The 17764-nt window shown below is 39.9% G+C and overlaps 1 protein-coding gene across 4 annotated transcripts in view; it reads right to left on the bottom strand.

The window, feature by feature from the left end:
- The window catches only part of LOC138761739 (atypical chemokine receptor 3-like), a 125229-nt gene that overhangs the window by 87577 nt on the left and 19888 nt on the right, over positions 1-17764 (bottom strand). For 3 of the 4 annotated variants that reach the window (XM_069934400.1, XM_069934399.1, XM_069934401.1), the window contains one exon: positions 11160-17230. The exons of the other annotated variant lie outside the window; for it this stretch is intronic. In XM_069934400.1, the coding sequence (XP_069790501.1) occupies positions 16110-17204 (1095 nt within the window). In that variant the 5' untranslated portion in view covers positions 17205-17230 and the 3' untranslated portion in view covers positions 11160-16109. Of the gene's footprint in view, positions 1-11159; positions 17231-17764 lie in introns of those variants that run through there. 4 annotated transcript variants of the gene reach the window in all.

Here is a 17764-nt window from a genome sequence, read left to right as displayed (position 1 = left end):
TCCCCTGTTGTTTCCGTTTTCGTCCAGAATCTCCATTTCGCCCAATAGATAGCTTTCCACGGGTTGTACCTGTTCCTTCTGTATTGATCTGGATCTCCAGACTTAAATGCTTGTGATCTGGCTCTCAGCAGGTTCCACATTTCATTGATCATCCAGGGCAGAGCTGGTGCCAGGGGGGGGCACTCGCAGACATTATGACCCCCCCCCCACAACTCACTCGTGGCCATTGCTCCCCCAAATGACATATTGTGGCCTCCCCCCACACTAGTCTCTAGGTGATATAAGCAGCGTGTTTGTATGTTACATTGGGGGGAGGGGTAAGTGTGACAGTGGCGGCACATGGAGGAGATTCATGGTAAGCAGGAAGGCACCACAACTACTCCCTCCCCCCACCCCCACCTATCTGGCTGAGCGAGTTTTCAAACCTCAGAATTTGCCTCCCCGAGGTTACCTTAATGCCCCGCTAAGACTTGTTCTGATGCTGTCTCTGAGCCAGGGCTTTTGGTGGGGAAATCTCTGAACAATGTGGTGGGGACTCACCATCCACAGCAGTTTTGATAAAGTCTGTGACAGCTCTGGTGTAATCATTCAGATCCTCAGCTGAGTCTTTGAACACTGCCCAATCCACTGTCTCGAGGAAGTTCTATAACCATTCTTCAGCCTCCTGTGACCACCTTCTAGCTGTTCTGAACTACGGAGCCTATCTTTTTAGGCTTTCCCTGTGTGAAGGCAGAAGGAGCACAGCTGGGCGATCTGACTTGCAAAAATGCAAGTAGCCCTTCCTTATCTCAGTGTAGCAGTGATCGAGTGTGCTGGGACCGCCGGTACAGCAAGTTACATGCTGGTGGGAGTTGGGCAGGGTGCAACCTCAACCTCTTGAGGTCTTTCATCAACTTGTTTTTTGCTCTACGTTCCAGCATCTGCAGTTTCTTGCACCCTCCTGAATACTGAGTGCAGAGTTGGCCTCCTCATCAACATCCTCCTCCCCTGCTTCCTTCTTCTTCCTACTCATGTGACAGCTGACACTGCTCTCTGCTGTTTTCATGGCCATTCCTCCTTAACCCCCAGCAAGAAGGCGCCTCATGGGACCACACAAACTGTTTATAAAGAATATAATACCAAACAAATATTGTTCTCCGCAGCTAAAATGGAGCTTTTCATAGCAATAAATCAAACAAAGGAAGACATGGATGTCAAGTAGCTGCCTGGAATGACAATCCAGCAGTCCATCCGGAACCTTTGCTTGATATCTTTAAACTATGCATGGGTAAGTTCAGGAAACAGTGGTTCAGGCAATATAGAGAAAAATCCCATGGCCCTGATTTAAACAACATTTTCATTTGGAGGTGTAACTCAGGCATGTGTTTCTGGTGCCTTCAAAAAGATCAGTACTAGTAGGATGAATTACACGCACTGTCATTGAGTCATTCAGTGCGGAAACAGGCCCTTTGGCCCAACCTGCCCATGCTGACCAAAAATATCCCACATGGTTGGAAAATGCCTCTGCTCAACGCACATTCAGGGTTCTTTGTAGTTAAAAAAAAGGCAGCATAATTTAATTGCCAGGCTGCATTCTGGAATGCATTACACAATTTAAAATCAGAATCAGAATTTATTGTCATGAACAAGTCAAGAAATTATTTTTTTTAAAGCAGCATCCTAGTGAAAACATTCATGTTATGAACCATCTTAAAATAATAATATATAAAAAAATATAGTAATGCACGAAAAGTCAAAGTAAGGCGGTGTCTTTGGTTCATTGATTATTCAGGAATCTGATGGCAGTGGGGAAGAAGCTGTCCTTGTGCTGTTGAGTGCTTGTCTTTCTGCTCCTGTACCTTTTTCCTGATGGTAGCAGAGTGAAGACAAAGCCTGGGTGGTGGAGATCTTTGAGGATAGAGGCTGCTTTTTTAAGACACCACCTCATGTAGATGCCCTCGATGGAGTGAAATCTGGTGCCTGTGATGTCACAGACTGAGTTAACAACTCTCTGGATTTATTCTTGTCCTGAGATTTGGCGCCTCCATACCAGGCAGAGATGCAACCCGCCAGAATGCTCACCATGGTACACCTGTAATGTTTATGAGAGTCTTCTGTGTCATACTGAATCTTCTCAAACACCTCACAAAGGAAAGCCACTGGCAAGCCTTCTTCATGATTGCATCAACATGGAGGTCCCATGACAGATCCTTGGAGCCTTGGAGATGTTGACACCCAGGAATGATCTCAAAACATTTTTAAATATATCATCATCATCTGTTGAAATATATAGGTCAGAACCATAATTCAACACATTTCCACAGTTAAAGTAATTCACAATTATTGAACCAGATTCCAATATTTCTTCAGATTCTCATTCTCGTTTGAAAATTCTTCAATTGCTTGATGGATATTTCCTGTCTCTGTGACCTTCTTGAGCTCATCATTTCTTCTCACAAGCAACGGTAATATGCAACTGGATAAGATGTTATAAGGCCAAGTTTGGAATACAGTGAGCAATTTTGGTCATCTTGTAAATGTCATTAACTGGAATGCGTAAAAAAAAATGATTCACAAAGATAGACTTGCAGGGCTTGATCCACAATGAGAGGCTGGATAGGACAAGACTTTTCCCTGGATTATGGGAGGCTGAAGGACAAATTATAAACAGAATAAGAGAGTCTAAAACTAGAACAGGAATGTAATGTTGAGACTTTATAAAGTGCTGGTGGGACCTCACGGAGTATTGTGAGCAATTTTGAGCTCCTCATTTAAGAAATAATGTGCTGACATTGGAGAGGGTTCAGAAGAGCTTTACAAGGTAAATCTGTGGAATTAGTTGCTACAGGCATATGTGGAGGCCAGATCATTGGGTGTATTAAAGGAAGAGATTGCTAGGTTCTTGATTAGTCAAGGTTATGGAGAGAAGGTCAGGCAATGGAAGAATCCATTAAATGGCAGAACAGACTTGATGGGCTGAATAGCCTATTTATTCTCCTATGTCTTATGGTCTTATAGATGGCATAGATTTAAGGTGAGGGGAAGAAGATCAAAAAGAAACGGGAGGGACATTTCAACAGAAAATGGTGCACAAATGGAATGAGATATGGACCAAACACAGGCAATGGAACTAGCCCAGATAGGCAACTTAGTCAAATAGCCTATTTCTGCACTCTATAGGTCTACAATTAACTCTAATAATGCTCTATTGTATGTACTCAATTTTAGATGCCCCACCACTGGGAGTTTTGCTTCTAAATTTCTTGCTCTCAAATTCCATCACTAAATACATCCAACTCTCTCTCTCTCTCTCTCTCTCTCTCTCTCTCTTTCAAATGCTCAAGGAAATCAACCTTTGTCTTATGTGTGTATTTCCCTTGTTTCAATGAAGCTTCCATGAAATGACTTGGGATGTTCGCCAACCTTAAGAGGCACTTTTCAAATTCAATCTGATTTGTTGGCTTTGAGAACCAAACATTTTTATTGGCATTGGAGTGTGTTGTAAAAGTCTGCTTTGTTAATCAATTCAAAGATGAAAATGTAGCATTATCATGAATGTAACTTCCTGAGGATCGACACACCTTGGAACTGTGGGACTTGACAGATTGCATTTGTCCAAAACCTAGGTGCATTCAAACTCCTCTGTTCAATTTCCATCCTGCGTAGGTCCATCACTCTTTTCCTCCGTGACCAACTTTGGTTCCTCATTGCCTTTGTCTCTAATGTCAAATATTCATTCATAGTGATCATGAGACTATCTTGCTCTTCCTTATTGCTTGCACCCATAAGTCTACCCCCTTGATACCTGAGTATATGTGCACACTCAGCTCTGCCCTCACACCCCATTCACTTCTGTGTTCCTGTTATTTGTAGGTTTTGGAAGATTTTGGAACTTGCTGCCAAAATAATTTCCAGAACCAACTGTTCTAATGTTCCCAAGGCGAAATTATTGCAAAATACTTTATCAAGTGGCCTCTCTTCCTCCAGAAACTTTCAACACCAACTTGTGCTAAGTTTTCCTCATGTGGCTCTGTGTAGTTATCACCCAAGTCCTTGTCAAAGTGTTTTGAATCCAGGCCCATCCACCCGCATATCTTCAAGTCTCTATATTGCTTCTAAGACCCCACAAGTAGAGTTCTCCCAGACACTCTTTCAATTCTCACAATGTTATATGAATGACAATCCTACAGTTTCATATTTGAATTGATGAACAAAAACAGACTTTTACAGCACATTCTAATGCCAAGAAGATTGTTTGGTTCTCAAAATCAGTAAATCAAGTGGATTTAAACAACCCCTTTCAAGTCACAAACATTCTAAGTCATTTCATACAAACTTATTAAAACATGGGAAGTATGCACAAAGGACAAAGGTTGGTTTCCACAAGGATGACTTTGCCAACAATTAATGGCAAAAAGAGGAATTAGAAGCATCAGGGGTGTGGCTACAACTAGAGAAGGCACTGCCTGGAAAGACTGCAACTGGGGACATTAGGCACGCTATTGAACAATGGGTGATAGGTCAAATGTGTGACAAAGAAGGGATTTGTGATGTTGGGGCTAGAGATGTGATTGGAGTGGAATGCAATGATTGGAGAGGAAGCTGCAATGGCACAGGCACAGTGGAATGATGTGAACAAACATGAAACAAAGTATTTAAAGGGCGTCTATCCTTAAAATCTGTGCAAACTAACTGGCTGGAGTTTTTGTAGCTATCATTAGAATGGAACGGTTAGTGTAGTGGTTAGCCCAACAATAGTGGCGGCGGAGTCAATTGTATTATTTAAGAAAAGGTTGGACAGGTATATGGATGAGAAGAAGATGGAGGGTTATGGGCATTGTGCAGGAAGGTGGGACTAGAGAGGGGTGTTTGGTTCGGTGCGGACTAGAAGGGCCTAATGGCCTGTTTCCGTGCTGTAAATTGTTATGTTATATGTTATGTTATTACAGAGCCAGTGACCAGGGTTCAAATCCAGTGCTGTCTGTAAGGAGTTTGTACATTCTTCGCATGACTGTGTGGGTATCCTCCCACCCTTTGAAACTTGCAAGGTTATTTGGGATATTTAGGCAGTGTGGGACAATGGGCCAGTTACCGTGCTGTATGTCTAAATTTTTTTTAAAATAATTTTTCAACCTTTTGCTATGACGATCAGAGATCCCCACTTGCTTCAAAGGATATAAATTATTCCAGTGACAAACAAGAGCAAGATGACCCACCACAACAATTATTGGCTGGTGGCACTGACATCTACCAAGATGAAGTCCTTTGGTTGTTGACTATTGAGCCAATGAACTCCTGTGTCAGGAAAGAACTGGATCCACTTCAGTTCACCAATCATCACAACAGGCCAACAACAGATGCCATCTCACATGCCCTCCATTCTCATTTGAGCACCTGAATCACAGGAACATCTACAAAAGGCTATTGTTCATTGCCTACATCTCGGCATTCAACATAATAATTCCAGCAAGACTCATGACCAAACTAAAGGATCGAGTTCTCTGTCTGTCCTTCTGTAACTGGATGCTTGTCTTTGTCATCAGCAGACCTTAATCAATGCAGACTGGCAACATCATATCTTCCATGCAGGGTCATCCCAAGCCTGTGTGCTTAGTCTTCTGCTCTATTCCTGTCAGAATATGAGATGGAGATTGAGAATATGGTTGGATGGTGCAATCTGTGAACATCAAGAAGACCAAGGAGCTGACTGGTGACTTTAGGAATGAGAGGCTGAGGGACCACACATTTGTCCGCATTGATGGGATGGAGGTGGAGAGGATTTCTGTGAGTCCATATTTTGGAGAACCTGGACGTCAAGGAATTTGAGATTTGGAATATGGTGATATATGTATACCCAGTCAAACTTCTACAGGTGTACTTGGAAGGTACACTAACTGGTTGCATCACAGCCTAATTTAGTCAATTGAGTCCCCGGGAAGGCAGAGGCTGCAATCATAGCTGGGTCCATCACAGGTTCCAATCCATTCACTGAACACTTCTATGTGAGGTGCTGCCTCATGAAAGGCCCCATTATTCTGATCACAGTCTCATCTCACTGTTACTTTCAGAAAGAAGGTATAGGTCTCAGGGCGCCAGTGGGCATGGTTTTAAAGTGCTTAGGAGTAGGTACAGGGGGATGTAAGAGGCAAATGTTTCACACAGAAAGTGGTGGGGGTGCATGGAATGTGCTGATGACCACAGTAGTGGAGGCAGGTTGAATAGGACCTTTTAAGAGACTATTAGTTAGAGAAAAAAGGTTTATGGAGTCAGGAAATTCTAAGCATGTTTAGATTATTAGTTTGGCACAACTCTGTGGGCCAAAGGGTCTGTACTGTGCTGTAGATTTCTATGCTCTATAAACCAGAAGACCAGCACCTTCAAGTTCAAGAACAGTTTCTTTCCAATGGCGATCAGGCTCTTGAAACTCTCATTACTACACCACGAAAACACTGTTGTAATGGCAAGAATTTTCTTCATCGATGGTAATGGTGAATATTTATTATCTGTATTTTTATTTACTATATATTTTCAAGTTTATTTAATGTATACTATTGTAGTTTATTTTTAAATGAAGTACCTCTTTGGCTGCAGCAAGTAAGAATTTTGGTGCATTTGTACATTGTGCAATGTGCATGCCAATATACTCATTCGGATTATTGTTATCATTATATTAATGCTCCAGCCTCCTCAACTGGGAAAAAAAGGTATCACTTCAGTTAAATCTGAAGCAGGCCTCAACCTTCACTGGTCCATGTAAGGGTTAGGCTGCAAAACTAAACTCCCACATATGTCTGACATCCTCCATGTGTACGGGAGCCATATGTCTGGAAGACCCGGAACAAATTTTTATAAGTGACTCATGGTGAATTTTGAAGGTCACGGACCAAATGCAGGCAAATGAGACTAGCTCAGAATGGATTAATTGGTTTAATTTTGTAAAAATTTAAAATTAAACTAACAATTCAGTAACACACCCTTCCGGCCTGTGAGCCAATGCAACCCAAATATACCAGTCAACCTACAACATGTTTTGAAGGGTTGAAGGAAGTCAAAGCACCCAGAGGAAATCCAAGCAGGCACAGGGAGAATGTATGAACTCCTTTCGGACAGTGCCAGATAAGAACCTAGTCACTGGAGCTGTTATAGCATCGTGTTAACTGCTGCACTAACCATGCCATCCATAGGAAATTTCATTGTTTACAAACAATGAAAATGTTTGTTTATTGAGTAGTCCAGCTAGTCTTGTTGGACAGTATGGACATCAGAGCGGTTAATGCAGCTATTACAATGCCAGAGACCCAGGTTTGAATCTGACACTGTCTGTAAGGAGTATGTATGTTCTCCCTGTGTGTGCATGGGTTTACTCCCACCCTCCAATAATGTACACAATTTATTTGCATGGCATGGGCTGGGCTGAAAAGGCATGTTACTGTGCTGTATCTCTAAATTTAAATGGAAAACAATTAAATTTAAAAACATCCAATAAATAATGCAACTAAAATACCATTACGGGAGGGACTATTTAGGGTGGAGCAAAAGTGAAATTAAGTTTGCTCATGTGAGGTGTATTCATGAGTCTGATTTCAGGACAGAAACAATTTTTGAAGCTGGTGGTGTGTGATCTCAGATTTTTGAACCTTCTTCCCAATGGGAGGAGAATGGCAAAGGGAGGGTGAATTGGGATTTGTTTTTTATATGTGTGCTGCTTTTCCAAGGCAACAAGAAATATATATGGAGTCAGTGGTGGGGGGAATGCAGATTTATGTTATTGTCTTATCTGCATTCACAACCCTCTTCAATTTCTTACCATCTGGGTTGGAACGGTTCCTATCCCACGCCGTGATCCATCACTACAGGCTACTTTCAATGGTGCTCTGCAGAAGTTGTTGAGAGATGCAGGTAACATGCCAAATTTCCTCAGGTTTCTTAGGGAGTAGAGATGCTGGTGTGTTTTCTTGGCCATTGTGTTGATGAGGATGGGACAGGCCACCGCAGATGTTTATTCTGAGGAACTTAATACTGCACAGCCACGTGTTCATGAACTCTATCCTCTTGTTGATACATGGTACGGAGAGCAATCCAGCGGGAATAAAAATTCATTTATCGTCATGGGTACAAAGTTAAAATGATAAGCACTATTTTATGTGCCCTCCAGAGAGGTAAATCCTTATGTAATGCAACAGATAGTGCAATAATAAATCAAAGTGCACAGTATAGTGTTAGTGCGGGATATCACGATAAAGTTCAGGATACCGTGTTCATGCAGATGTGGTGTTAAGTCAGGTGTCCTATTTGTTTCTGCTGATGAAGTATGGTGTTTTTTTCCCCATGTACTTTTCTGTGAAATTCCTTGGCATATTCTTTTTGTTAATGATGGGAGCACGGTTAGCAGGGGGGTTAGTGCAATGTAATTGCAGTGTCAGAGACCCAGGTTTGAATTCGACACTATCTTTAAGGAGTTTGTACATTCTCGCTGAATCTGCATGAGTTTCTTTCAGGTGCTCTGGTTTCCATCCACCTTTCAAAATGTACAGGGGTTGTAGGTTAATTGGGTGCAATTAGGCAGGCATAAGTTTGTGGTCCAGATGGGCCTGTTACCATGCTATATGTCTAAGCATTTAAATCAAATATGTTGATGTCCAATGGAACAATGCTGAAACAGAAAAAGTGCAACATGGCATTCTTTGAAAGGTGGATCTGCTCCTTGAGAATCAGTTACCAGTATAAATCCTTTCTTTATCAACCCAAAGCTTTCCTTTCCATGGATATCTCACTGAAGGAGTATCAAGAACAAGAGTGCATAGGTTTAAAATGAGAGGAAGGTGATCTAGGACTCTGTTCCAGTCTTGCATCTGGATCCTTGACTTCCTCATTGGTAGGTCCAAATCACCTCCTCCTCACTGGCCATCAGTGCAGAAACATCTCAAAGGTGCATACCCTGCTCCTGTTCCTCTGCATCATGACTGTATCGCCAAGTTCAGCTCCAGCATAAATTGCATAATGACAATTTTGAGTGACGAGGGCAGACCAGGTTAGGTCACCACAGATGTTTACTCTGAGGAACTTAATACTGCGCAGCCATGTGTTCATACACGCTATCCTCCTGTTTCTTCTTCCACTGGCACTCGGAGCAATCCAGAGGTAATAAAAATTCAGAAATATTGATTGATGGGTAAAATGGCATTGAATGTTTTACCTTTACTTGAAAGAGTTTAACATTTCATCTGCAAAATAACACTGCCAGCTGTGTCAAATTCTCTCACTGGTGTAGCAAGTGTCAATCAAACCTTTTGTGCTCAGGTCTTTGAAGTGGGACATGAATTTATAAACCTCTGACAGAGATAAAACACCACCACATGAGCCACATCTAAAACTACCAGGCTCCTATTTCCCGATTCAAGGTTTCAATTTCTGCATGTGTTTATAATTTCCAGAATGTGTAATATAGAATTAAAGAAAGCAAACGGATAAAGTGGAAGCAAGGTTGGTGCAGTGTTCAGGACTTTAATGTAATTCCTGTTTAAAAAAAAACCCAAAGGACATTATTGAATGAAGTAGGTTTGAAAACAGTCTGATAGTTTAATTTCACCTTGATAATGAATAATTCAAATTCCAGATCTTCAACATGAAATACAATTTTTTTCTTGCCATCTTGTTTGATCTGCTGAGTGTTTCCAGCACTTTCTGTTTTTTAAAAAAATATATCTATTGCATTTTATTAAATATATTTAAATTCCTGGTTTGAATACCCATTTCTAAACCATTAGACTTGGGCTTCTCTCTTCTTTCTTTTGTATTGAGAATTGTCGGAGTTCGATGGACTCACAACTGTACATAATACAGTACTGTATATATAAAAATGGCTTGGAGGAGAGGACCATGTAACATATCTAAGTTTGCTGATGGAATTAAGTTGAGTGGAAAAGTAAATTGCATAAACGAAACAGTCTGCAGAGAAATATAGATAGGTTAGTGAGTGGGCAAGAGTCTGGAAGATAGATCATAAGATAAGTAAATGTGAGTTCATCCACTTTTCAAGATAAATTGCACTATTATTTAAAAAGTGAAAAAGTGTAGCAATCTTGTGCAGAGAGACCTGGGAATGCCAGTACATGAATTAAAAATAATTAGATTGCAGGTGCAACAGATCATCAAGAAGGCAAATTGGTGGAGGGATTGAATTTAAGATCTGGGAGATTCTGCTACAACTGTACAGTACACTGGTGAGGCTGCACCTGGAATATTGTGTCTAGTTCTGGTCTCCTTACTTGAGAAAGGATGTACTAGCTTTGGAGGCAGTGCCGAGGAGATTCACTGGATTAATTCCAGAAATAAAGGAGCTAGCTTTTGCTAGGAGATTAGCTTAGTGGTTCACGCAATGCTATTCCAGTGACCCAGGTTCGAATCAGGTGCTGTCTGTAAGGAGTTTGCACTTTCTCTCTGTGTTTGCGTGGGTTTCCTCTGGGTGCTCTGGTTTCCTCCCACTCTTCAAAAACTAAGGGGATTGTAGGTTAATTGGTGCACAGGCATGTGGGCCAGATGACCCTGTTATCATTTAAAGAAAATGCAAGATTGAGTAGCCTGTTATTATATCAGAAAAAAAAATGGAGAAGCAGAGAGGTTGTTTCCATTGGTAGATGAAATGAGAACTAGGGGACATATTCTCAATTCAGGATGTACTGTATATTTAGGACAGATATGAGGAGGAACTGCTTCTCCCAGAGAGTAGTGAATCTGCCCAATGAAGCAGTTGTCTGATTAAATATATTTAAGAAACAGATAGATTTTTGAATAAAAGGGGAAATTAAGGGTTATGGGGAACAGGGTGGTAGATCTAGCTAAGTTGACAGCCAGATCAGCCATGATCTTATTGAATGGCAGAGCAGGGTTGATGGGCCAGGATTGATTACTCCTGTTTCTTTTAAGTTGATATGTTTGGTTACAAATACTTGTGTCATTTAGGCTCCCTTTACATTTTTGCTTCAGATAATATGACTCTTTAACTCTTTGAAGTGTATGGTATTAATAATAAACACTTTCATTAATATGATGTATTTAATGTAATATATAGTCAACATGTGCCTTTCAGGAGTCTTACCAGAACAAATACCAAGCAGTAAAAAAACAAATGTTTCTTGTTAATTTTTTTGTGCACAGGATAGAGATGACTCTTAAAATGATTTGTGATTAAAAACTGCTAAGATATTTTAATCAAATTTTACCGAGAGCCAGTTTTACAAGCAGTGCATGGCAGAAAATCTGAGGCAGATCCAGAACCCCAATGGAATGGATTTCAGACCATTTCATCACATTCCAAAATAAAATTTTGAAAAGTTGGGGTCAATACTTTGATTAGGTTGTCATTCCAGTTAGAAGAAATTGAATATATTATGCATGTGATGTTTTCACAAACATTGGGTAGCTCTGTTAAATTGGAAAACTCTGCAAAATTGAAGATCAGGAATATATTTATTTAAAGGCATTTGCCCTTATATGTCAGGACATTGATACAGTTCATAAAACTTTGATCCAAGCAAGCTAAACAATGCATGTCAGCACAAATGAGCATTCTAACATTAGGCATGGTGATTTACTGGAGGGCAAGCCTTGTACAATAATTTGAATCATATTATCTTTACTGTATTGTTTAATATTGACAAATGTTGGTTATTAATTGCTATTTTCCTTCTTCTCCACTCCCATCAGATTCCAGAATAATCAATATTGTTTTTATTATTTTATAGTAATGTCGTAAGATGGATATAATATGAATATTTTCACTCTGATGCTGCAGCAAAACATCAAATTTCATGACTCGTTCATGACAATAAATTCTGATTCTGATATTTTCACATGGCCATTATTATATTTAAAAAATTGAACATAGAACATTACAGGCCCTTTAGCCCACGATGTTGTGCTGACCTATGTAAACCTACTCCACAACAATTTAATTTTTCCCTAACTCCCACCCATAATCCTCTATTTTTCTTACATCCATGTGCTTATCTCAGAATCTTTTGAATGTCCCCATTGTACCAGCCTCCACCACCACCACCACCCACGGCAATGCATTTCAGGCACCCATCGTTCCATGACTAAAGAAAACACCTTTGACATCTCCCCTAAACTTTCCTCTACTCACCTTGCAAAGATGTCCTCAGGTATTTGCTATAGTTTCCCTGGGGGAAAAAAGCTGATGGCTCTCCAGCCTACCTAGGCCTCTCACAATATACATCTTTTAAATCACCTCTCACCTCTCATCCTTCATTGCTCCAAAGAGAAAGGCTTCAGCTCTGTCACCCTTGGTTCATATGATCTCCAATCCAGGCAACATCCTGGTAAATCTCCTCTGCATCCTCTCTGAAGCTTCCACATAGTTTCCATAATGAGGCAACCAGAATTGGACATAATACTCCAAGTTGTTGGCACTAATTCTGGAACCACCAATGACATAACAAACTTGGAACCAACGACTACTTTAAAATTTGTATTTTGTATGCAAACCATTACCTGGAATCCAACATGCAATACATACTAAACTATCCATTATTCCAAACCTTAGTACAGTAAATCTTCTCAATCTTTTCGTTATATTCCAACAAATACTTTCTTCAGATTTAGCCACAATTCCTTAGGTGAGCTGAGCTGTCTGAATCAAACTGAGGAGTCAGTTAAGTGTAAAATAGCCAAACACAGGAACTCAGTGTGTTGAGCAACATCAGTAGAAGCAATAGAATGGTTACCATTATCGGTTGGAACACTTCATCAAGATTGAATGATCTGACCTGAAACATTGAGCATTCTTTCTCTCCCACTGACGCTACTTGATCCACTTGAATTTTTTCAGCATCTCGTTTTTTTGCTCCCAATTCCAGAACCTGTATTAAATCTTGTGACTCCAAGAGTTAAATACAGTTGGTCCAGTGGCACAGCAGATAATGCTCGTGACCTGGGTTTGATCCTGACTTCTGATACTACCTGCATGGAATTTGCACATACTTTTTACTTCCCCTGGCTGCTCTGGTTTCCTCCCATATCTGAAATTCAAGCTGGTAAGTTAATTGACTACTGTAAATTGTTCCAAGTGTGGGAAGGTGGTAAGAGAATTGGAAGTAAGTGATGAATGTATAACAGAGAACAGGATATTGGGAATTAAATGGAAAATTAGATTGAGAGATGGCATAGCTATGATGAGCAGAATGGTCTCCCACTTTGTCAATATTTCTAATATATGTTATATAATAGAGGGAATTAATCGTAGAGCATAAAGGCAATGGCCATAATATCGTCAGAGAGAAAATCTGATACCAACAATCTTAAAACTGCCGATTCATGAAAGCACAGGAAAGATCTGTGCAGATGCAATGTGTACATCAAAGAAAGTTGGCCATGGATCGAGTCATGTGCTAAACAGCTGCTAACTTTCCGACGTTATGCCTGTGGGACATTTTGAAGCATTACATAGAATCCAGGCCTTTCCCTGTAAGGCACATCACAAATGAATGAGATTTTACTTATCAGAAATTAAGTTACAAGGAAAAATATCTACCAATTAGTAGCTCAGAATGATCTGAAAAATAGTGATATTGGCCACTTTACTGATGATAATGGATGAGCCATTAATGGCTGAGATAATGCTAATGACCTGGTACTTTAATGGTTGTATGTTTATCTCTGCTATATTTGAAATCATTATGAACAATGTCAGAATCCTGTTTACCCTCCTGTGTGAGCAGGCAAAATCCAAGTTTAATGTCTTATTTGCATTTCAGTATTAGCTAAGATAATTCAGAGATGAAAATCCTTTCAGTCAACCATACTTGACATTTCAAGGCTGAAGTAGGGAGCAAGATTCAAACTGAGTTTTCATAATTAGCAACATTTATTAAGAACGTTTTCTCACTTGCAATTAGATGTTGAATTCAGTGTAGAGGGACTTACACAGAAGCTGAATGTCAAGGCATAGAGGGTCTGGGAGCTAATTTCAGAATCTGGGACCTTAATGATTGAAGGTGTAATTCTTGTTAATAGGGCAAAATAATAAGATGAATAATTTTAAAACTAATGTAATGATGCAGCATGGTAGATGACCTTTCTGGCCTATGAAAATTTGTGTTGCGTGATTACACCCAATTAACCTACCAAACTGTACATTTTGGAGGGTGGGAGGAAACTGGAGCACCTGGAGACACCACGCAGGACACGGGGAGAACGTACAAACTCCTTACAGTCTCAGATTCAAACTAGTGTTGCTGGTCCTGTACTAGCATTGCACTAACCACTAATCTAACCGTGCCATCCATGAGACATGTGGAAGCAGTCAAATGGGGTTCCAAGGCTAGAGCTTATGAAGGTTGGAAGGTACAGTGTAAGAGAAGGATTTGGACATAAATGTGCTTCTGAGCCAATGTGCGAGAAAATAGAAAGGTAGATAATTGAGGATAGAATACAGTTGTGGATAAGTATAAACCTGTGGAGGCTGAAATGCTATAAGAGGATACAAATAGAAAGAGGAGGTTCAGTATTTAATGTCTGTTCTGACATTCAAAAGGAACATTGATAAACTTTAACTTCAATGTCATCTTCCTTCACTAACCTCTGAATATCTGTTCATCGACTTGAATATCTATCATGTAGTCTCCATCAACCCATTCGAAAGGTAATTCTGAAGACTTACTAGCAGCTCTGCGGAGACATTTTTTCCCATCAATGTCATCACGTTTTTTAAAGAATGTGTCCCCTGGTTCATGAAATTTATGCAAGGGGAAAAATCATACCCCCTCCCCCATCGACCTCATCAACCTTCAAAATAATTTTGAAGGTTTCAATGAGATTACCTTTCATTCTTCTAAACCCCAGGGTGTATTGGTCTAATATGCTTAATCTCCTTTCATAGAACAACCTCCCACCTTCTACCTTCCCTCCAGGAACCATGGTGAATCTTCACTGAGATCCCTCTATGTCCTGAATATCTTTCTTTGAGCAGGGAGAACAGTTTGAAGATAGCATTTTGGTTATGGTCATACTAGGGCCTTACATAATTGCAGTGAGACATCTTTACTCTCACAACAATGGCCAACCTACTCTCAGAATTACTGGCTATGAAACTTACAATTATTGTAGACATGGACACCAGGTCTCTCTGAACAATTAACACCCTTCATTCTCTTGCCTTTTAAAATATTATTTCACCTTTCTACTTTGTTTTTGCATAAAAAATGTATGATATCTAATTTTTGAAGAGTATAGAAGGGTTTCAGGGTAAAGGAGTAAATCAACATGTGATGTTTCAGGATAATAAGTAGTTAGATTTCATTAGCAAAAATAATTCAACATCCACAACATAGGTATCTCTTGAGGAGATGGTTTCCCTTATCTCTGGGTCTCTTGAACCTGCCTGCATATTATATTGGCAGAGTCTTGTGTTTAATATAATCCATAAATGTACACAAACACTTTGTATACAAGCTCTAGGGAGAGGTTCAGCAGGCTAGAGGTTTACTACTTGGAGTGCAGGATGCTGAGGGGTGATCTCATTGAGAGATGATGAGGGGAATGGATTGGGTGAACACAAAGAGCCCTTTGCCCAGAGTAGGGGAATCAGTAATCAGAGGACATAGGTTTAAGGTGAGGGGAGATAGATTTAATAGGAACTTGAGCTGTACTTCTTTTTACACCAAATGTGGTGGGTGTCTGGAATGGAGTGCCAGAGAACGATGATGAACAGGCATTATTGCAACTTTTAATAAAATTTTGGGATAAGATATGCTTAGAGGCATATGGCCTAAAAGCAGGCAGGTGGAATGCTTATGGGTGGAGCATTTTGGTCAGTGTGAATAAGATGGGCCAAAGGGCCTGTTTACCATGAATCTATGGCGCTACGTATCAGTAATGCATGTAGTTTATATTTGAATACAATAGTCTGAAGGTTAATTGATGAGCTCCATTTAATCTGCCAAGTATATCCTTGAAACTGTAAACTCTCTCAATCAGAAATTTGTCCCAGGTGCCTGGAAATTTCTAATTAGCATCTCCAATCCTTCTGAAATTGCACAGTTGAATCAATCAGTAGAATTTCCACAGTGAATCCTTGAGAAGGTCTGTTCAAATGTGGGGGGGGGGTTACATTACAAGGACTCAAGGATGCAGCACTCCGTTTCTGTGGTATCCTTAAGTCTCATGATGCCAGATTTAACTGAGTATTTGACAATGAAAGCTTTCATAAGATCATATCTATAATTTTTGTTGATGAAGCTGTAGAGCACAGGATTGATGCAGCAATGCACCAAAGATAGACACTGAGTGATGTGAAGAGAAAGAATAAGGAAATTTTCCAGTGGGCAACTGAAAGCTAAAAGATTCATGTACCAGAGGACATCGAGGAACAAAATAGAGTGATAAGGAAACCAACATAGAAGGAAAACAATCACATAGACGAATATTATCTTCCGACTATTTTTCCTCTCTGGGTCATCTGTGGTTGGGATGGCTGTGGCCAGGAGGAAATAGAAGACTGCAATAATAAGGAATGGAATAAGAAATCCAATAATGACCCAGGACATTCCCATCCCAGCCATCCATTCTCTGAAGTTTTCCTCAGGATAATACATGTAACATATGGGCTCACCCTGATAATTGTTTTTCACTTTCATGAAAATTAAGTCTGGAACTGACACCAGAAAGGCAAAGATCCAAATAAATGCACAGATGACTTTACGGATCATCATTTTCTTTCGGTCAACTGAAGCGTGGAACCACATCATTGATACGTATCTGTCCACACTCATACATGTTAAGAAGAAGATACTCCCAAACTGGTTGACACTGAAGATAACATGAGTAAATTTGCACATGAACTTTCCAAAGGGCCAAGTGCCATGTTGAATGAAGGATGTAACCCAGATAGGGAGAGTGATTACCATACACAGGTCCGCAATAGCCAGGTTCAGGATGTAGAAGTGTGTTTCATGTCTTGATTGCTTTGCCTTTACATTCACAAAGACCACAATAATGTTGGCCACCAAACCACCAATAAAAATCAGGATGTAAAAGAATGATATTGCATACAGGAGAGCACTCTTACTGACGGTCTGCAAACAGTGATAAATCTCCCAGGTCAAACAATCGGAATCATTCACACAAGTAGTCCAGGTATGATTTGTTGCCGTAACATTCTGCTCATCCAAGAAATCCAAGAAAGAAATTAAGTCCAGGGCTGCCATGGCAAACAAATTTCAAGGTTGGAATACTGTAAAAACAAAGAGAAATCTATGGGATTCCATCTCTTCAATTCAAATATCTATTAATTTTACATACACCTCCAATGTTTCCTTCATAAAAGCAAAGTTACCAAGGGGTAGATTTAAAGAGCAGAATCACTAAATTAGGGCAAAAGTATTTAAATTATTGCAGAAATAAGAAACAACTAAATTATCATTAACTCATGAGGATACTGTTAACAAAATTAACTGTGATCTGATCCAATACTGTTCAACCAGCTTGTCACATCTACTAAAAACTATTAGATTTATGAGATTAGCCACAGCAATAGAGAAACCAGGCATATTTTACAGAAATACAGAAGGTATTAATGACCGATTTTGTTACTTGGATTAAAAAAAAGTTCCTCTGAAATTTGTCAAGGAATCATGATGGGATTTTCCCATTTTCCTGCATTTGGTCCATAACCTTCTATGCCCTTCCTATCCACGTGCCTGGCCAAATGTCTTTTCAATGTCAATTTTATGCCTGATTCTGCAGTTTATTCTAGATATAGACCAAA

Source organism: Narcine bancroftii, chromosome 4 (assembly GCF_036971445.1).
Source record: "Narcine bancroftii isolate sNarBan1 chromosome 4, sNarBan1.hap1, whole genome shotgun sequence".
Classification (NCBI taxonomy): domain Eukaryota; kingdom Metazoa; phylum Chordata; class Chondrichthyes; order Torpediniformes; family Narcinidae; genus Narcine; species Narcine bancroftii.
Note: the sequence above shows the minus strand (reverse complement) of the source record. Positions and strands in the feature narration are given on the sequence as shown.